Source organism: Chinchilla lanigera, unplaced genomic scaffold (genome assembly GCF_000276665.1).
Source record: "Chinchilla lanigera isolate Chin_1 unplaced genomic scaffold, ChiLan1.0 scaffold00001, whole genome shotgun sequence".
Classification (NCBI taxonomy): domain Eukaryota; kingdom Metazoa; phylum Chordata; class Mammalia; order Rodentia; family Chinchillidae; genus Chinchilla; species Chinchilla lanigera.
Genome location: NW_004955402.1, coordinates 57,521,088 through 57,543,468, shown reverse-complemented (window position 1 = coordinate 57,543,468; position 22,381 = coordinate 57,521,088). Strand labels below are relative to the sequence as shown.

Below are 22,381 nucleotides of genomic sequence, written 5' to 3'. Positions count from 1 at the left end.
TGTCATTTTTTTTCTCACCTGAGACATTATTTCTGATCCAATGTCTTCTATGGCCTGATAGGGTTGTTTCTTTACTTCAGTTGCTATCATTTCAGAAATTTCAGGTGTATGACTTCCAGGCTCTTGTGTGTTGATGTATCCTGGACTTGTTTTGGGTGGTGTGGACCTCTGGGATTGCACTTTGCTCCTTTGTTTTGTCATTTTTGAAGAACCAAAAACTCCCTGTATTGTAGTCTCACTGTCCTAATTGTGTGTGAGTGGCAGGGCAAGAGTCTGAAGATCCCCAGTGCTCAGTGTAGCTCCGGTGCTGTTGAGTGGTGGCAGCCCCGCCTGGGCTGACACACTATGGTGTGGTGGTTAGCCATAGAGGCCCCAGAGGGTGCCCGAGGCTTCACCTGCCTTGCATGCTGGTCAGAGAGGCAGACCCCAGACTCACCGGGCTTCCTGAAGATGTCCCAGGCTCAGCCCAGGCAGACAGACACACTATGGGTGTGGCTGGTAGCCACTGAGGCCTTGGTGGCCTCTATGGCTAACCGCCACACCCATAGTGTGTCAGCTCAGGCGGGGCTGCCACCACTCACCAGCACCGGAGCTATACCCCCAGAGGGTGTCTGCCTTGCATGATGGTCAGGGTGGCAGAACCCAGACTCACTGGGTTTCCTGGAGATGTCCAGGGCTCCAAAATTGGTTTTCAAAAGTGGTATGATATTCTATTGTTTAGTTTTATCCTGCTTTACAGACCTATTCTTCTAGTGTTGGAAATTTAGATTGCAGTACTATTTTTCAGACCACTGAGGCCCCAGTGGCTACCCACAACACCCATAGTGTGTCACCCAGGCTGGGTTAAACCCGGGACATCTTCAGGAAGCTGACCAGCATGCAAGGCAGGCACCCTCTGGGGTCTCGGTGGCTACCTGCCACACCCATAGTGTGTCTGTCTATTTTTCAGATTATAGTACTATTATCAGGGGCAGTATTTTGAAAAATGTCTGATGATTTGATATGGTGAAAATGGTATCTGACTTTTAAATTTGCATGTCTTTGAATGTTAATAAAGTTATTGGGTATAATGGAAGCTTATAGCTACTCTTATGGAGAGCCTGTTGCAGGCTAAAGTGTATCTTCTTATCATCCAACTTCATTACCGTTTATTACTAGTTGTGTGACCTCGATTACCATAATGTCCTTGCTTGCAAAATGACAGTAACATTAAAACACCTTTTAAGGCATTGCAAGAGTTAAAATGAGATAAGTTATATTTTACATATGCTTGGACTATGTTGTTATCTATTTTTTATATTTCTCTCCTAATGGAATAGTCATCTGTTTATATTTGATTGATTTCACTGTTTTAAACATTTACAAAATTTATATGATTTTAAATATTTGTTGCAAATATTTTCTCCATTTTATTTTTTGCCTAGTAATTTAATTTTATATATACTGTTTTGATGCTTAAAAGACTTTTGATTGTATATTGGTGGTTCTTTTATGTGGGTTTTTTCCCCAAAATTTTTATGTGTAGAAAGTCCTACTCTCTGAGATCAGGTGAATATTCATGTGTATTTCCTTCAGATTGAATATATCTCTTCATTTTTAAACTTGTGCTTCCTTTTCTGTTAGCATAAAAGTTACACACAGCCTGCAGATTCCCATACCTTTCCCTCTTAGGATTGTTCCTGTCTGTTGCGAATCAGTGCACCATCTTCTTGTGTTCCCACAGACAAGATGATGTTTCAAATTTTGCTTGTCCATTTTGTTATGAAAATGTGTTTCTTCTACCCCAATATAAATGTCTTTCTAATGAACTGTTATCAATGATTTCTTGATTATTTTTGTTCATTTATATGTAGATATATTTAATACTCATTGGCCAGATTATAAAATATCTTATTTGAATTTTGATCAGATTCATATTAAATATGCACATTAATTTGGGGAAATATACTGTAGTTTTAGTTAGGTTTTAATCTGTCTTTCAGTCTATTTATGTTTTCCTTTACTATCCTTATAAAAAAATGTTCTTTATGTAGATACTTTCTTAATTCACTAATCATTTTGTATGGGTGTTGTGAATAAATTATTTGGTATTATTTTTCCATTTTTTGTTTGTTGGATTTGATCTAAACCTACATAGTTGTTGCTATATGCTTTCCATTAAATGCTGACTAAGGAGTAGATACTAGGATTATTCTACAAGTCTTCACAGAAAATGCTGAGGGGACTTTTAGAAGGTTATGAGCCTTAATGACTGGTTTGTGTGTGTGTGTGTGTGGCAGGAGTGGGCTCATTTAGCACTTCTGCTGCTGGACTGAAAAGCCTTGGTAACCTCTCTTTAGAAAGTCCTTCTTTTAAAGCTTTCATTGTTTGTTTCAGATACTTTCTACATATATCATGTTATCTTCTTTTTGTTGTTGTGATTCTAAATATAGATGACTTTTTTTTCCCAGCTCTGTTCCTCATATTAATTGCTTTCTGTGTTTCTAGGTCAGGCTGTACTCTGTTATAATTTATCATAACAGGTAAAACTTAGATATAGTATTGCCCTTTTTGGATAGTGATTACCTAGAAAAATGAGAACAGATAATTCATTATAGCATCTTCATTAGTAGTGTTTAGTACATTTTTCTATTTTGTACATCTGGTGACTCGTAATGAAAATAAGCATTGCAAATTACTGTTGCCACAGCGGGGGAACTCAGATCCTTATATATACCATGTCAGGCATCATCAGGACTAAGTGGTGCTTTATCCATGAGCAGGACAAGCTACGTGATTTATGGGGCCCAGGGAAAAGGAAGATGTGGGGATCTGTGTTACAAGATTACTAATGATATCAAAATGGTGATAGTAGAACCTTATACCAAGAGGAGGGCCTGGGATGGCCCTGCCTGCAACAGCCTCGATGGCGGCACATTTTAGCTTCTCATGCTACCTGGACTCTGGCCGCTGTTTGAGAGTTGACCTCAGGTTTTCTTTTTTTTTTTTTTCCCTCTGTGGTGATTTGAATTCTTCTAACCAGTGAAAAGGAAAGATGTGAATACTTTGTTTAAATTTTTCAGAAAATTGTTTGAATAAAATATTACAGATGTTTGTAAGTAGATGTTTAGTAAAATGTATAATAAGGCAAGTTGTAGAAATAGAATTGCTTAAAAGTACTTTGGGGAAGGTAAGTATAATAAGAAACATAAATAGTGGATTTTCTGTTTTCTGCAGCTGTAAATTTAGTTGGTGTTAGGACTTTTGTTCTCCACAATACTGTGTTTAGAGCCTCTTGGATCATGAGCTAGTTAACATCCATGATGCTACCTGCCTTATTCATAATGAGTTATTTGGTTTTCTTCTCATTCTTTTGGTTTTTGGTCCATTTTTGGCCTTAATGTTTCTGGATATACAGCCTGGATGAGATCCTTAGTCATCTCATACTCTATGTAGCACTACAGAGGCTCTTTCCTTGATTCTCTAAAACACGGGTCCACCTTACTGTTGTTTTAACTTTGCGTGTTTAGCCGTTTCTGAGGAATCATAAAGCCTGTCCGCTGGAATTGTCAGACTTCAACTTACCCCTTCTTCCTACTCAGATATCTTCTGTTTATTCCCTTTATATTTTATATGAAGGCTTTTAAAAATATCATCGTGGCTTCTTCCCCTTATTCTTGTCTGAATATGCCAAGAAGTTGTCACCCTGTTGTACTTTCTGATCTTCTTCTGCCATCATGTCTTCACTGTATCACAAGTTTTTGTATTCTTGTTTTTTTCCTATTTCAGAGAAAAAAATGTCCCACTTCTCTCAAAAATGAATTTTTCAATTTCTGTTCCTAAATATATCTGCTCCTGCCTGCTCTGGGACCTTTATTTAGCCATTTGTCTCTTATCTGTCTCATCGTTCAAATCTGTTTTTTCCCTCAACTCCTCTTTTACTTAAAAATATATCCATGCTTTCTGTGTCAAAAATTATTTTAAAAGAAAAAAATACCACTTCTGTATCAGACAATTTTTTTTTTAAATTGAAAGCTGTAGAAAACTCAACCTAACTCAAACTGGCTTAAGCAAAAAGGGTTCATGTTATTGAAAAATTCAGAAGTAGGTTTTATTTCAAGTTCAGTGTGATGGAGGGGCTCATTCAGTGCCTGTCATGGGACTGGATTTGTCTAGACAGTCCATCTCTTTCTCTACCATCCTGATTCTTCTTGGCCTACTTTATTTGTGGTTAGCTTTTCTCCTAGCTCCTCCCAGCACTAGATCCCATGTTCTATTTCTAAGGTTCCTTTTTTGAAGATCTCTCCATCTCTTCTCATTTCATTTCCTTTATTGGAGTTGGCTCATCAACTTACCCATGAATGAGTCATTGTTATGCTTTGTGTCTGGAGGTGCCCTCAAAACCTTATGCATTTGTAGATGGGGGTTTTTTGGAGGTAGCTCAATCTAGAGTTTGTGATTGATAGATAGTTCAATGCTAGGATTAAGGCTGCTGGGATTAAGGGTGGGTGATTGCTGGATCAGTCCACTAATTGGATTGGCATCACCTTAATCCTAGTGGACTGGATACAATTTAAGGGAAGGAGGCTTGTTTTGTACTCTTTTGTTCCTTTTGCTGTCTTGCACTGCCAGAAATGCTTGCCCCTCTGCCATGCCACCCTGCCTTGCAGCCAGCTGATTATGGACTGAAACTTCCACAGACTGTGAGCTAAATAAATCTTTTCCCCTTTAACTTTGGGTATCACATATTTTGTCTCTGCAATGAGAAAAGACCATCATGTAGCTAGATAAATAGGATGTTTAATATTTGGGCCTACCTTCTACCATCTGAAGCACATGGCCTGATATAAGTGTGTTGCTTACAGGAATATTGGAATATATTTTACAAGAGAAGTAAAACAGCCCCAACCAAATATTTCTATGCCTTTTTTGTTAACTTCTCTGAAAGTAGTCTAGAAAAAATAAATAATACTCAAATCGACCAATATAAAATTGGTCCAGAGCTCTGAAAAATAATAGAACGGAGTCTTATGAAAATACTGGTCTAAATCCTTAAATACAGCAATAGAAAAGCTCCTTTTAAACTTTATTGAATTAGTAAATTGAATTTTTAGTCTAAAAACAGTTTATTGTCCTTTAACTCAAGCCAATTAAGTGTCACCAGTATTAAGAACAATACCACCAGTATATGTGACCTGTTAGGTTCTAGTTAATAGGAAAGATGTAGAGATTCCATGGCTTAAAATATCTTAAATTTTATTGAAGTTATCATATCTGCAAACCATGGAAACCTGAACTGGGGAGAGAAACTGTTTTAAAGATCTGAAAATTCTCTTTTATAGTATCCAACCAATATAGCTCCCCTCATTTCACTTTTTAACCTATAATAAAAGGAACTAGAAGAGAATATTCTCATATTTATGTCCACAGAACTTACCTCTTTTAACATTTCATGATCTATAACTGAACTTAGCTACTTAGGGATTTGGAAAATGACATTTGGTGTTTGGTATCTAGAAATAATTATCTGAGAAAAAACATGTATGCTTTGGGGAGATTTCTGTTAGATACACAATAGAAAATGGGGGAATGCTAAAGATTTTCTCTCCTTAAGAATTAGTGCTGATTCTGTTTAATCGTTTAGAGTCTAATAGTTATGCCAGTTACTTCTTTGTAGGGTCAGGTCTCTGTGGCCCAATCAATACTGATTAATGCTTTGTGGCAGGGTTTTGAGTTTAGGTTTCCCTACTTTGTTATCCAAGACCTACACATACACATGAGGTATGTGTGCTGTGGTCCATTCTGCGTAGTTGTGTGTTACTAAGTTGTTCTCTTAGATGGTGTGATAGGGTCTGATCTCATTCATTTTGTCCTGGCTTTGTCTCTTTAATCTTTTTTGGTTATTCCTCCCTCAGTCAGTTCTAATCCCCCTTAACATTCCCCCTTTTCACTTTCTGTTTGCTTTAGGAAGATCCATCAATCAACCAGTCAGTCTCTTCTCCTCAAATTCTTTACTTCCCTCTTTTCTGTTATTTTTTTATGAGGCAGAAATGGACTCCTTTGTGAGAAGGAGCTGAGAAGATCGTAGCTGAGAAGTGACAGATGTTATTAGTAATGGCCTTAATATGCCGTAAAGACCTTTATTTCCAAAGATTGCAGCTTTTTTTTTAATTTTAAAAATAAAAGGAGGAAAACATTAACAGAGACAACCTTTTACAAAATAGCAAAGGAACAGTACAGACAATACAGAGTTACAAAGTGGTAGGAAATTAACAATGCTTGTTGTATTACATATTGATGTCTTCAACGTGGTTTCTCATGAAAACAGATAGAGACATGCAGTATTGATCACTCAAGGACTCATTGACAGTTTCTTTCAGCATAGAAATAGAAGACAGTAGAACAACTATGTTTAACTATCCTGTATATAGACGCATACAAAATTTCTCCTTCTTTCCCTTCTCTTTTCCCCTATCCCAGTTGCCCTTTACCCTTGAGTGTTTGTTTGTTTGTTTGTTTTGAGGAAACAGATCTAACATGTGGGAACCATTAAACATAATGCAGTGTTAAAGTGTATGCAACAGGGGTTTAGAAAAAGAGGAGACTACTGTACACTGAAGGTGCTTTCACCCAAAGGAGGAAATGCTAGACTGAGGGAATGAGTGTGAAGAGGAAGCTCTGAGGACAGATGTGGGGCATCCTGGGAATTACAGTTGGAGAGGGAAACTCCCTAGTACAATAAGCAGAAGAGCCTTTGGAGGAAGATTGGTAGCACTATTAATAATGAACAATTGTTGAGTGCTTCTTTTTCTGTAACTTTTTATTTTGATATAATTTTTGACTTAGGAAAAATATAAAATGAGCACTTCTATACTTTTTTCTGATTTTTTTTAACATAGAATACTTTCACTTTTAAAATTTAATATAAGCGGAATTACACACTTTATACTATCTTATTTCTGGATTCTTTCATAGTACTGTTTTGTGTCCAAATTCTTTTGCTCAGCAGAATATCTCTGGGATTTGTCCATACAATTACAAATGTTAATAGTTCATTCCCTTTTATGGATGAGTGGTGTTTATTAACTGAATAATATAATTTGTTAATCTGTTTCCTATAGATTAACAGAAAATTTGGGTTGTTTCCTATTTGGGGCTCTTACGAATAAGGCTTCCATAGAATTCTTGTAAAAGTCTTTTGCTGACATGTTTTTGTTTTTCTTGGCTAAAAGCCTAGGACTGAAACTGTTGAGTCATAGGATAGATTTATGTATAAGGAATTGTCAACCTTTTTTTTTTTAACAGTGGCTATACATTTTTGTCATTTCTACTAGCAATATATAAAAAATTTGTGTGTTCCATAACCTGGCCAATATTTGATATTGCTGGTCTTAAATTTCAGCCATTCTGGTGTGAGGTAGTAGTGTCTCATTCTAGTTTTTGATTTGATTTCCTTGATGGAAATGATGGAAATGATTTTCCAGTGATGTTAAGTACTTTTTTCACTATTTGTTGGCCATTTGTTTATCTTATTTTTAAAATATCTAACCTTTTATCTTTTTAAACATGAATTATCTTTTTATTACTGAATTGTAGGACTTTTCTGTATAGTCTAGATATTAGTCCTTTGCTGGAGATATTTTTGACATATTCATTCCCAGTCTTAGTTTCTTAATAATATTGTGTGATGATCATAAGTTTCTGACTGATGAAATTTATCAGTTTTTGACTTTATGGTTATTATTTTCTTTTTCTGTCTTAAAAAGTTTTCCTACTCAGGTTACAAAACATTCTCCATTGTTTCTTCTAGCAGTTCTATGGTTTTAACTTTTAGATTTGTGATCTAATTAATTTTTTGTAGAGTACAGTGGAAGTGCTGAAAAAATTTCCCCCTGTATTGTCTAGTTTTTTTTGCATCATTTGTAAAGACTTACTGTCTGGCTGGATTATTTTGATGTCTGTCAAAAATTAGTTGCATGTAAAAAGTTTATTGTGTTTGTTTACTCATCTATTCTGCTGATCTATTCATGTAACTTTAGAAGCACAGTCTTGATAGCTGTAGCTCTATAGTAAGTATTGAAGTCAACTTTTTTCTTTTCAAAATTATTTGTATTATTTTAGGTCTTTACCATTTCTGCATGAATTTTGTCTATTTTTATTATTTATATATTATTTTAAATTACTTATGAGCTATTGAAAGGCCTTCTGGGATTATGATTGTGATTGTATTAAATCTATAGATATATTTGGGTAAATGGGCATCTTAATAATAGTTTTTTAATACAGTACATGAATGTGATATATCTTTATTTTCTATTTGACAGTAGCCTTGGCTTTTTAGAGTATTATCATTGAAATAATGCACATAAGGTACATCAGCATGCTTAGCCTGATGTGTATAAAAAGCTACCCTGTCACACTAATATTTATAATCGGTTCAGTTAGGCCTCACTGAGCCTTCCAAGGTGCTTTCTGTTTGTATCTGTATTGTACTCAGTTTGAAACTTAAAAATGGTTACATGGCTAGTAAGTGGCTGGATAGGGTTTGGAATGGGATCTTTATGACTGCAGAGTTGATGCTCATATGTGCATTGATGCTGGAAGCCAAGATGATGAAATTTAAATTATATTTTACTGTATTTTGAAGATAATCTTTTTGTTAGTCATCTGTCACTGTGACAGAAAAATCTGATATAAACAACTTATAGGAGGAAAGGTTTGTTCTGGCTCATGGTTTGTGGTTCCTGTCCATGGTCAGCTGCTTCTGTTTCTAAAATGTGGTTGAACGTCATGGTGGAGAGGGCATGGGCAGAACAGAGCTGCTCACTTCATGGCAGCTGAAGAAGGAGAAAGAAGAAAAGAGCCAGAGAGGAAAGAGCTGGGGACAAGGAATTCCCCCAGTGACCTACTTCCCCCAGTTGGGCCCCACCTCCTGACAACTTATTCAACTATGAACTCATCAGTGGATCAGTTCCCTGGCAACCTTGTGATCCAGTCACATCTCTGGGTGTCACCTCTGAATATTGCTGCATCAAGACTGAGCCCTCAACATATAGAGTCTTTAGGAGGACATTTCATATTGAGCCAGTATGCTACCAGTACTGGCAGGTTACAGTCTCCAACAACAGTATCTCTTGTTTGTTCTTTGTTGGTAGATTGTTCTCTACTGGCAATAATACAAAAACAAAGCTTTTTAGAATTTAAATAGACATTATGAGTTCTTAACTAGTATGAAAGTATGGTAGAAAAATATAATGAATGTTTAAATTAAAAAAATTACTACATTAAGAAACACATTACCATTAATCCCCCTCAAAATTCCTCCCCCCGCTTTGAATGAATACACACATCGCATCATTCTTGCCACTTTCTGGAGCAGTTTTGGAAATCCTCTTTTATGTCTTTAGTTTACTGTCATGGCTGTCTTGATGGATTTTTTCAAAATATTTACCTTTCATCATTATTTTTATTTTGTGCAAGAGCCAGAAGTCTCGTGGTGCCAGATTGGGTGAATAAGGTGGATGAGGACACACTGTAATGTTTTAAGAAACTATCTGTTAAATGGCATTTGGTAGTGGCATTCATTATATTTTTGGTCATACCTTGTGGAGACACTCACAAAAGAGGACTTTCAGAACTGCTTCAGAAAGTGGGAAGAACCATGGGATAAGTGTGTTTGAAGTGATGGGGAGTATTTTGAGGGCGATTACATGGTGGTATGTCTTTTATACACACGTTTACAATAAATTTTTAAAACATTTAAATATACACCATGTATTTTAATCGTCCTTTGTATAAACTGATAGGTATGTTTCCCCCTTTTGTGTGTGTTTTAATCTCTTATAGTATAGGTTCTGAACACAAAATAGGTGCTGAATCATGCTTCTGCCATTTACCAGTGGTTGGATGTTGTGCAAGTCACTGTTAAACTATGTTTTCTCACCTATGAATTGAAAAACTATAAAACCTAACTACTACCATTATTTTAAAATATTCTTTTAAAGTACTAGACATAGGATGCTTGAGTTTATGGCAGGTCTACAGTATGTACTGTGGATTGTCATTTATGCATGTGTACACACTTAATCAACACATTCCCTGTTGCAGATCATTTAAATGTGAACAGAGCTGAACCTTCTGCCTTACAGATTTAAGTAGATACAGACAGCCTGCTGAACGAGTCAGATCTGTTAAAGCATTGCAGCTTCATAATTGTTCTGAAACAGCACAATATATGGTAATAACAAAATAACAGGCTTTGCTTCCTATAAGAATGTCATGTTTATCAGCTTGGACAATTGCTATTGAGATGTAATTTGGGGTCTATTATATTTGGGGTCTGTTTTCCACAGTGTCCTGAGGATGAGCCGCATGGAAAATGGCTTCACTGTTTTCTGTTCCACACAGCCAAATGCCGCTGCCTAGGTTTGCCTTTGTTGAGCCACCAGAGGTCTCTCTAGATTTTGCACATGGCAGTGCTGTGGTACATAGCAGAGCAAGGTCACATCTGATCCGTTCAGAATGTCACTGCTCTGTCTCCATTGAGTCCTTATATTTCACAGACTTTGTTACTGCTTCTGTGCAGTCCTGCTGAGGTGACAGTACACCTACCAGGGAAGGAACAGTATTGTTTGGCATTCATTCCTATACCTAGAGAGAGTAGACAGAGGAACTGCACAGTTCTTGTTAATTACTCAGCAGCCCCAAAGAAAATATGTGCTGCCTCCATCCTTGGGACAAAAGTAAGACCTTCAGAAGCTAACAGCATGGCCACCCAGGCTGAATTCCTCCTGCAGGGCTCAGAGTGCCTGCCTCTGATGGTGTTTCTCCTTAGAGGACATTATTGTCATAGTGGAAGACCCTGGGGAAGTGTCAGTTTTAACTTTTGGCAACACTTAAGTTGGAAAATACTGTGCGGTACTTCTGGAACAGAGCTTTGGCTCCCGTGAAATAACTAACCCAAGACTACATAACATTTGTTCTTCTGCATATTTCCCATCTACTTTGCCCTGTGATGTGCATCATACCTCAGTTCAGGTATCTGTCTCTGAAGAAGTTTTGCATGTGAGTGAAGATGTAATTGTATGATTATGTTTCACAGTCACTCTTCATGTGCATTACATGGACCATGGAGCCCATCATTATGGGAACTGGGCAGTGCTACAGGCTCTCCATGGGCACAAGAGTTCTTGAAAACCAGAACATATGTGCTGCTTGGTGGTGAAGGCCCATAAGTGGCAGTGAGGTTGCTGGTATCCGGCTCTGAGTGAATTAGAGGAGGGCTAGTGCTTGGCCTCATGTGCTGATAAGCACATGTGAGGCCTTTTACTCACTTACAATATGTAGAAAGGTGAGTATTTTATGTGTTGGGCTCCTTCACTTATGTCCTTCCGCTTACCTTGCTGCTCTCCATTCTTTCCTTTTGGGGGCAGTGCTAACATGGATCGCTCTCCCTGATTTACTTTATTTGGCATCTCTCCATTTCTAATCTTAAGCTCTGTATTCCTGGCTTTCTATTGCCATTGTTGACCAATGTGTTGTAGTTTGACCAAATGCTACAGTTTGGATGGGAATGTTCCAAGGGCCTGTGTGTTAGAGGCTGGATCCTCTGTTTGGCCCTATTTGTGGATGGTAGAAACTCGTAAGAGGTAGGGCTTTGTTGGGCGTCTTCAGATTGTTGGAGCATGTCCTTGCAGGGGCTTGTGAAGCAACACTGTTTCCCAGCTGCCATGTGTTAAGTAGCTTGTTCTACTCCATGCTCCCTGCCATGATGTACTGTCTTACCACAGACCCAAAGTTAATGGGGCCAGACATCCACAGACTTTATATATTGATCACCTCAGGTATTTGGTACAGTAATGGGAAGCAGACTAATGCACTGAGTGAGAAAAGCCTCTTTATAGACTTTCTGTTAGTAATGGTGTGTACCCAGGCTCTCCCTAGCCATCTTACCCTGACTCATCGTTGGCATCATTGGCATCCCTTTCCCAGAATAGACATTCATCTTTCTATCTCTGGGACATAGATATGTTGCTCTGGCCTCAGGACTGCCTCTGCTGATACCCTCTGGTGAATCTAGGTATGAGATATCCCTTGAGGAGTGGCCAATCTGAAGACTGTTGATGTGCTGTCCTGCGTTGGAATATAGTAATGGAAACTACCTTAAACCCTTTCAGGATGCATTGAAGATGGATATGTGAAGCTGACTGTGATAAATTTTAAAAATAGCAGAGAACATCTTCCTCTTATTGGAAAAGTTGGCCTTACTTGGAGAACTAATATTTTTGATGCCTTTGTAGAGGTAAAGTTATTTTATTTTTTTCAAGTAATCTGCTTCTGTATAAAAAAATGTTCATTGATGTATATATACAATGCTTCCTTTAAAGTTTTGGGTTAATTGTCCTGGTTATGTATTTGTACACATTCTCATCGTCATTGGCCATCACTTGATTCCTTCATCAAACGCTTATCGAGTACCTGTGTTCTTCGTGGAGGGTGATGGACTGCAGCAGAGTTTCTGAACTGTACTAGCTTCACTCTCCACTCCTCCCCACCCTGTCTGTATGTTCTATGGAGAGAATGAATCTAAAAGTTGGACCAGGATTTGCTCAAAACACTTTCCTCCCTCCATACCAGCTTAAAGTTTATTATAGCTATAAGTTCTTATTCCAGGATATAAGAATCTTCTTAAGTAGTTAAGTAAAAATTTAGCCTCCAGGGTAAGAGAGTTGATTTAGTGCTGAGAATTGTAGGGAAGGGAGGAGAGGGTGAAGTGAAGGAGGAAAGAGGAGGAGGAGGAGGAAGAATGTTCATGTACAGTTGATTGTCTTCTATGATTCTGTGTCCGTGGCTGCCCTGGGCCATTACTCTCCACCTTTATTTGATAGAATTAATCAGAATTCATAGTCACAGGGTGAGTGAACTCATCTCCTGGACACCTTCCTAGGAGTGTTAATAATGATGACCAAGACCACAAGCAATGTAATGGGCTATTATCTCCTGGGCCAGTTGGTACTGGATACAATTATATGTTTTATTCTTCTTATTTGTCTGTAAACAAATGTTTAGACTTTGGTAAAAGTCATGTTTATTACACACTAGAGGATATTATTTTATGTTTTTAAGTGCACACTTTGTAGACCTACATGGAGCTTTGATAGACCTACATGGGGCTTATTGTAAAAAAAACTAAAATAAAGTATTAAAATCAAAATAGATCTTGAGGATCAAGAAAGGTAGAACATAAACACGATAGAAAAATAAATATCAGGATAGAAAAATAAAAATCAGGATGATTTTTAAAAATGTGTCCTTTTTTTCCTGATGGTTTAGAGCAAGGTGAAAGTAGTCATTTTTTCTACACTGAAAGGAATAAAAGGAAATAGAGTAATTATACCGAGAAACAAAGCTTTACTAAAAACAGTCTCCCACAGAACTGTAGGAGAGGCAGATGAAATCCTAAAAAGCATTTTTAGTAGTGAGTGCATCAGTGCATTTCTTATAGTAGTTCTCACAAAGGCTGAGCTCATAGCCTGAAAACTAGACCCTCTAGTCAACTGCAGGCCACAATTGTGTAGGCTGCTAAAGCAGTGGGCCTAAGTATACAGGATGGCAAAACAGCTGAATCTGAAAACAAGATTTGGAGTTCTTGCAGTAGGGAGTGGAAGGCTTGGCTCCAGACACTTTTGCTGTGAATTCCTGCTCCTGGATAGTTTTTGGGAGAAGGAGGATGGACAGTAGTGCAACAGCCTGTTCCCTGTCTCAGAGCAGAGGGCGAGTAGGTTGATTTGCATTTGACATTTGTAAATGGAGTCAGTATGAAGACTAATCTGTCCTTGGAGTTCCCAAACAAAAGACAGGTAAATGACGTTATATTCTTTGCATTTTTCCATGCAGCTCAGGGATTTTCCTTCAGTAATATGATTACCTTAAGCATAGTAAATCAATAAAAAGTATTTTAAGAAAATGCTTTCAGTGAGTTAAAGGCTTTTTTTTTAAACAAGGACATGAGCTAGAAAATGTTCCTCAGGTGCATATAACTACTACAAACAGAGTTAAATGGGAACTGCTTCTCCTGGAAATTGTAGCCATATCCTCTGTTATGATGTCTTCTAATACTTTACCCATCTGAGCAAAGGCTGGTAGGAAAATCCATCACCCAAATTGATTCTGGTTCTCATGACAAAAAAAGGGGTGGGGGGAAACACCCTTTAACGATAAGAACAGAGGATGGGTCCTGTTGAATTATTTTCCTCGAACGGACATGTTGTCTTGACAGGGGTCTCTGATCCTTTGAGCTTCACTGTTTCCATAACAGAAGTCTTCCCCAGAGCTCAGGAGTGCAGTTACATCTAACACTGATGACACCCATCAGAAGCATCCTGCGCTGGTGTCCTTGCAGTCTAACTTAGGAGCTCCCATGGTGGTGTGGTAGACTGTTCAACTTTAAAAGCAAAATGATTATATTATAAGCAGACCAGACTTTTTTTTTTAAGTCAGGTTATAATACCAAATGCATCGTAAAGATGGTTAGGATGACTGCATGTCTGTAATGAATTCACACAGGACAGTTGCTTTATGGATGGTTACTCGTTATTTTTTGAAATCATTTTGCATACCCAGGCTACCCTATCATAAGCAGTTTAACTGCAATTTTCAGTGTAATTTACAATAAAATATTCTCCTGATCTGTCTATTCTCAGTTCCACTCAGAATTTGTGACTGATGAATTTTCTTTTGGTAAGGCTTTTCTTTATGTCTCCCTTTACTTTCTTCTTTCATGCCCTGATATTTTTGATGTTATTTTAATGTTACTTCTAAATCTATATAGAGCTTGGCATCAACTTTAGTTTAAAGTAGATATTTTAGTATAGTTCTTAGGTTCTGCTTTATGCAGGAAGAGTTGAGTTCAGTACAGCCTGAGGTCGTGCTGAGTTCATGGGTTCAGCATGTTGTGGGTGTCTGTGCTCCACAAGAAGGGTGCTTGTCTGCTTTACTCAGTGGTGCTGAGGCTGGCTGCGTGAGTGATTAAGGTGGCTGGTGCCATGAGAACAAACATGATTAAAAGAGCAGGGCATACATGGATTGGTGCTGCAGTCCTGCAGGCATTGAGTTTTGAACCTGGCATATTTCTAAGGACAGGAGTGACTTGAGCCCTGCGCTGAAGACACTGGAGTCTGGCCCTCCTGGTCCTTGTCATGCTGACTGACCCTCAGTATGCAGTTGTGCCATGTTCTTTCAGCCTTTTCGCATATGCTGTTCCCTTTTTTCCTTCCTTTTTTGCTAACTTAACTCTTTTCATCCTTTATGACAAGCCTTCATTTTATTTATCTATTCATCAGCAAATATTTACTGGTTACTAAGGTGAACCAAGCTAAGTGCTGGGGCATAGGAAGTGAGACCACGAAAAAACCACCACCCAATAAAACACAGTGTGTCTCCCTGTTACGCTTATGGTCTGTGAAGTGGGAGTGTCAGGGAGACTTTCTCGAGGGATTGGTGTTTGAACTGAGTTCTGAAGGTTAAGACAGAGGAAGGGGAGAAGAGGGTGCTCAGGCATGACCTTTTGTCAGATGGGGGCATGGCATGTTCATGGACTTGATAAAAAGCTGATGTGGCAGCACACACAGATGGCAGGAGATGGCACTGCATGACACAAAGGTGGATGGGCAGGTGGACACAGTGCTTATAGGCAACAGGAAGGAATTTGGTCTTTTATTGAAAGTAACAGACACTGTTGAAGGATTTAAACTGTAAGTAACATGACCAAGTTGACTTTTTTAAAGATTAATCTCCTGAACACAGATGATGGGAGTGAATGGAGGAGGTCAGGTTCTGTTGTGGTTCCTTGAGGAAAGGGCAGCTCATTGTCCTAGTCCATTTGGGCTGCTGTAACAAAGTGCCAGGACCTGGGTGGATTTTAAACAGTGAACATTTATTCCTCTCAGTTGTGCAGTGTGGGAAGTGAGGATCAGAGCACTGGCAGATTCTGTGTGTAGGGAGGGTCTCATTTCTGGTTCATGGATGGCACCCTGCCACTGTGTCCTTACGTAGTGGAAGGGGTGAAGTAACTCTCTGGGCCTCTTTTCTAAGCGCACTAATCCCAGTTTAACTGGACTGATCACGAGTTTGGATGTAGTCATGATGAATAATTTCAATGGACCTTTGAAACATCCAGGATGCTGAGCAGGTACTTGAGCTTACAAAGATGGTTCCATCTACAGATAGACTTAGGGTTCACAGGCACATTAGTTATAGTTTGAGTTGTGAATGTGGACAGATTCTATGTAGGAGTATATATAGTGAAGCCAGGGTTTTAGACCCAGCTGTGAGGGCCTCCAGCAATCTTGGTGGAAAGCTGCAGAGTGGCAGATTCTGAAAGCATTTGGGAGGACAGTTTTTCAAAACAAATGATAAGTAACACTAAATGCTGCTGACATGGAGATGGACAGATGTACTTGCTTGTTGGAGTGGATTGAGGCATGAGTGGAAGTTACAGATGTGGAAACATCCAAGAAAGACAGATAGAGGTCTCTGTGTGAAGGGAGGAAAAAAGCCAGAGGTGGTGGGGCCCAGGGAGATTATTTGTCTATTCTTTCTCCAGTGTAGGACTGACTTACACATGTTTAAGGCTAAGCTGGTGGGGTGGTAGAGAGTACCCACTTGAGTCTGAGAAGTTGTACCCTTGAGGTAGTGGAGATGCGCCACGGTCCAGGCTGCTGGGCCAGATCAAACAGGATTGGATTAAAATAAGTTAAAAACAAATGTGTACATAGGCAAGGAGAAAGCAGGAGCAGAGGCAGCAGGTTGTGGCTCTGATGTTGGAAAGATAAGGAAAGTGCCCTTTTAAATCTTTGTCTGTGGGATTGAGCTCATCTGTAGAGGCACCCTGAGAGGAGGAGGGTGTAAAGGGTTGAGGGAGATGATGAGATTGGGAGAGTTGCTCAGAAAGGAGGGTGTGAGCCCCTAGAGACGCACCACAGAATCCCCAGGTGATACTGAGGTGTGGCTGTGGGTGCTTAGGAAACCCATGAGCTCTGTGGGTTCTACATGCTGGACACTCATATCCAGACAGAGAAAATAATCAGGCTTAGCTAGGGCTGGGTTAGGCTAGACCTGGATGGCAGGTGTGATAAAAGAGGGGCAAGGGAGGTTTGTGCATCAGCAAGGGGTTAGTCCAGTGAAGGGCAAGGAAATCTTAAACTGGGTGACAGGAAGCCTAAGAAAGAATTGAGGGCTCTAGAGCGGTGTTCATGGACAGTGCTCTTCCAACCTATTTACATTTTCCTCTGCAGTTTACCTACCAGCACACATATATGTGCATCACTAGAGCAAACTTCATAAAATTATGCTTATACTGTGTGCAATGCATGCTGATTTTTTTGTTTTATTTTATTTTGACATATATTGTGCCCCACTAAATGTGATTCAGGATATACTGAGTCATGGCTTGCAGTGTGGAAATGCTGTGGGTGCTCTGAAGTATAGCCATAGTGGGAGTAGTTGAGTTAGTAAGCTGGAAGATGAAAAGACATGCTGAAAAAGTATGCTTCTGTGTGGATTTTGGAAGCAAAGCATTTATGAGAAGTCGTATGCCTATAGGTAAAATGGTGGGAATAAATAACAAGTGAAGTGAAAGTAGGTCATAGGAGTCAGTAGCTCGAGTATTGAGTATCTAGTGCACTGCATGGCTCACTGGGATCCTCAGGGGTGTGGAGTCACTCAGGGTGATGGGGAGACCTGGGAATGAAAGAGACACAGAGGCAGACAGTCTGGTGCCCCCATCTTCAAGAAAGGAGTGAGTAGGATGTTGGTATACAAAATGTATTGGTTGGTTGGTTGGTTGGTATACAAAATGTTGGTATACAAGGATGGAGAAGGGGAAGAGTTGAAAACCCCAAGTCCCAGAGAAGGAGGAGCCTTTACAAAAGAATGGCAAGTGACATGTGTTGGTGTGTGGAGAAGCCAGGAGGATCTCACCACTGCTTTCCAGGGTGCTTTGGCCTCTCCCTCTCAGCAGCACTGGCACTGCTATGTCTGTGTCATTGTTTAATAGGGATTGCCTCTAGACCGTGAGGAGGGGCCATGATTTACTCCATATCTCAGGTTTCAGCTGTAAATTCTCTGGTACTAAGAGCTCCTCAGGGGCTCACATGTCTGCAGGAGTACGTATTAAGTGATGGGACCAGGTAAATGCTATTTATAGGACAGAGGCTTTCTTGTATCATTGAGAGCTCTAGAAGGTTCACCATTGCTGGTCTAGAACATACAGGTTACACAGTGCCAATGCTAATATTCTGAGTTTGATGTCACATCCAGCATTTCCAGTCAGTTTTACATTGAGTGCAAATCAGGTCTCACTGGCCATTTTAATCCTTATCTTTATGTTTGTTTTTAGAGTTGTGCTGTCATGGATGTGACTCTTCTGGATGAGCACAGGAAGCCCTTTTGGTGCTTGAGCTCTGCAGTCCACATGAGGCCTGCTGCCTGCCCCTCAGATGGACCTCATTTCTTAGGACAGACATACTATGTCGACTACACAGATGCAGAAGGAAGAGTGCATGCAGAACTGGTGTGGATTGAAGAGACAGAAGAATATTTCATTGTCAACCTGGTCCTTTACCTCAGTGTAGCAAAAATAAACCACTGGTTTGGAACAAGATACTAAACAGTAGGTGGCAAAGTGTTGTTGCTGGTTAGATGTTTGTTTTTGACTAACAGCTTTGTTCTTGGTATTGAAAGTTAAATAAAGCATATCTATAGTAGTCTGTGATAATTTATTTTGCAATAGAAATTATGATTTACATGTCATTTCTAAGTTAACATTTAGAAGATTAAGTTAAATTTTAAAAATAGTATGTCCTAATAAAATTTTATGTAAGACAAAAAGTAAAAACAATATTTACTTCTCTTCTACCCTTAGTTTAAAAAAAAAAGTCTACCTGAGTATGTGGTCATGAGATTAATTTATGTGTGTGTGCACCTCTGTGTATATATGTGTGGTGTATAGATAAGGCTTTGTTTTTCCTTAATTAGCAAGAAGCCCAAATGAGAAAATATGCTTAAACATGAAGTTCATGGTGTCCATCAGAACTATAGAATGTGTTATGCTCACAGCATTCGGCAGCCATACGTATCTAATAAAACAAAATAGAGAAGTAATTGAGATCATACTCCTAAGTAAAATAAGTCAGACTCACATGCATCACATTGTTTCCCTGGTGTGAGAAAATGAAAGAGTAAATAAGGACCAAAATGTATAACAGATATGGTGAAGTGGGAAGAACTTGATCAAAAGGAAAGAAGAATTAGGGTGGGGCAAGGGAGAAAGGAAGGAAGGGAAAAGGAAAAAAAATATTTAAAAAGTAGAAAAGTGGTGAAATTGAGGAGGAATGACAGAAATCATCAGAAGGATTATAACTTAGAAGAGAATAATAGAATACAGACAGGTCACCCAGCTCACAGCTTTCTATTAGAAGGATGGCAATAGTTAAGTTATCAAGCACTTCTTCTGTGGGAATATTTTGGGTGAACTGACAGATGTATGGGGATCAAATAGTGGCAATGTGTATCCATGCATATGTTATTTTTAGCTGCTTGGTTCTACATTTGTTTTGGATTTTATTGATTATGTTTGATCATATGTTTATTTTCTCCTGAAGAAGTTATTCTCAGAAGTGAGAATATCATACCATATTTTGATATCATATCGTATTTCTCCTACTGAGGCATGCATGATTAAACCTTTTCATTTTTCTCCTTTTGAGCATGACCATTTTCCTCCTTAGAGGTGTGTGGATAATAGTGAGTATGTGAGAGTATATAGAATTAGGGCTCCAAGACAGCAAAATTTGGGAGTGATATTAAGTTCTTACCCAAAAAACTTGAGAGAATGGATTCATGCTGTTGACACGATCCTCAGCCTCCTATCTCTTTGGTCTTGGGCCAAATCCCTTGAGAAGACAGAAACTTGAAATTCGTATCAGACCTTGGGAGCATAGGGCAATGTTATTTATTTGCCCGAAGAGTGTGTGGAGAGTGCCTGCTCCATAGGAGGGGGAGTGGGAATGAACTTTGGCTTAGCAGTGCCAGAGACAGTGAGAAGTAGGTGGCACCACAGAACCAGGAGACGCTGTATTATGGGGCCAGGTATTGCTTGTGGTAAATCTGAAAGCAACCAGACCAAACAATGACAGTGATGGAGTCATGGATGAAGTTTGAAGGGTATGGATTAGACAATAGCATTATATCAATGCTAATTTCCTGATTTTGATATCAAAGTGTGACATGCTAACATTTGGAGGATCTGAAGGAGGGCCTATGAGAAAAATCTTGCCATATTTTGTCAACTTTTTTGATAAATATTGAATTATTTCAAAATGAGAACAGCGTAAAAACTAAAGTCATCTTTCTCATGTGCTCTGTCTTTTTTAGGTTCCCTTTGTCCTTTTTTTTAATCTTGAAGTTCCATTTAATTTTTAAAATTAATTTTACTGAATACATATAGGAATTTGTACCTGTACATAATATATCTTGATTCTTCTTTTTTATCCAATAACCTCCCCTCCCTTCAACCCGTCTTCCCATTGTTATTTACAAAAGCTTTGTTTCCGTTTTTTTCCTTATAGTCTCTTATTTTCCCTTTTCCCTTCCTTCCTTTTCATCATTCCCCTCCCTTGTTCTCCTTCCCATTTGAATGTTTTTTCTATTTCACAACATCTATTATATACTTTGGTTACTATTTACACTTTCAGTTTCTCACCCCAGAGATACAATGCAATATTTAAACGTGTATCCAACTTATTTCACTTAAGAGTATTTCTCAAGGTGCAACAATTTACTTAAAATTTTCTTGTTCATCCTTCTTTATGGCAGAGTAGTTCTCCATTGTATAAAACAACACATCTTTATCCATTCATCTATTGACAGATAGTCAATAAGTGTGTCAAATGGAACCTGTAGTTTTAGTTTTTTGAGTAATTGCCATACTGATTTCCACAGTAGTTGCTCCAGTCTACAGTTCCAGCAATAGTAGAGAAGGGTTCCTTTTTCTCCACAGGCATTTGTTCCTGGTTGATTTCTTGATAATAGCCATTCTTTCTGGAATAAGATGGAATCGCAGCATTGTTTTAATTTGAATCTCTCAAATGAGTAGTGATGTTAAACAACTCTTCATATATTTATTTGCCATTTGTATTTCTTCATCTGAGAAGTGTCTAGACACTTAAGATGCCCACTTTTGAACTAGGTCTTTAAATTCAGTGCATCTGATGTTTTGAGTACTTTATATGTAGATATCAGTACATTAAAGAACAGCTGGCAAAAAATTTTTGCCACTCTATGGGTTGTCTCTTCACTCTGTTGACAGTTTCTTCTGCTGTGGAAAAGCTGTTTAATATGATGAGATCTCAGTTGTTGATTCACTGTAATATTTCCTGTGGAATTGGGGCTTTGCTCATAAAGACTTTGCTTGTACCAGTGTCTTCAAGAGTTCCACCTATTCTCTATTCCAGCAGATTTAGTGTTTCTGTTTTGATATTTAGATTTTTGATCCATTTTGATTTTACTTTAGTGCATGTTGAAAGCTACAGGCCTAGTTTTAATTTTTAGTATATGGAAAGCCAGTTTTTCCAGCACCATTTATTAAAGAGGTTGTCTTTTTTCCAGTGAAGTTTTTGGCCCCTTTATCAAAGATAAGGTGGCTGAGTATGTTTGGAGTTTTTGTGCGTCTTCTAATCTGTTCCATTGATTTTCAGGTCTGTTTTTCTTTTGCCAGTACCATACCATTTATATCATGGTAGTTTTTTTGTATAATTTCAGTTCAGAAATTGTGATGCCTCCTGCCTTGCATTTGTTACTCAGAATTGCTTTTGCTATTCTAGGTCTTTACTGGTTCCAAATGAATTTTAGTATTGTTTTCTCTAATTCTGTGAGGTATGGTATTGGTATTTTGATATAGATTGCATTAAATCTGTATAACAATTTTGAAGTATGACCATTTTCACTGTCTTGATTCTTCTTACCCAAGAACAAGGAATGGCTTTCTATTTTCTGATATCATCTTCAATCTTTTTTTCTCCAGAATACTATAATTTTTAATGTAAAGGTCTTTTACTTACTTTGTTAGACTGATTCCTACATATTAAAATTTTTTGGATACATTGTGAAAGGTGTGACTTTCCTAATTTGTGTCAATGAGTTTGTTATTTGTGTATAGGAGTGTTGTTGATTTTTGAGTGTTGACTTTGTATCCAGGTATGCTGCTGAATTTGGTTTTTAAATCCACTTCTTTAGGTGGAATTTTTAGTATCTTTTATGTAGAGCATCATGTCATCTATAAATAATAATAATTTCTTTCTTTCTATCCTTTTTCCTTTTATTTCTTTCTTTGGTTAATATTTCC

General features: G+C 38.3%; 1 protein-coding gene across 6 annotated transcripts in view; it reads left to right on the top strand.

Moving 5' to 3' along the window:
* Positions 1-18,743, top strand: part of Fbxo15 (F-box protein 15) — a 61,473-nt gene extending 42,730 nt beyond the window's left edge. For all 6 annotated transcript variants that reach the window (XM_005373067.2, XM_005373069.2, XM_005373072.2 and 3 more), the window contains 2 exons: positions 12,156-12,280; positions 18,377-18,743. In XM_005373067.2, coding sequence (XP_005373124.1) covers positions 12,156-12,280; positions 18,377-18,646 — 395 coding nt within the window. In that variant the 3' untranslated portion in view covers positions 18,647-18,743. The remainder of the gene's footprint in view (positions 1-12,155; positions 12,281-18,376) is intronic.
* Positions 18,744-22,381: the final 3,638 nt, after the last annotated feature.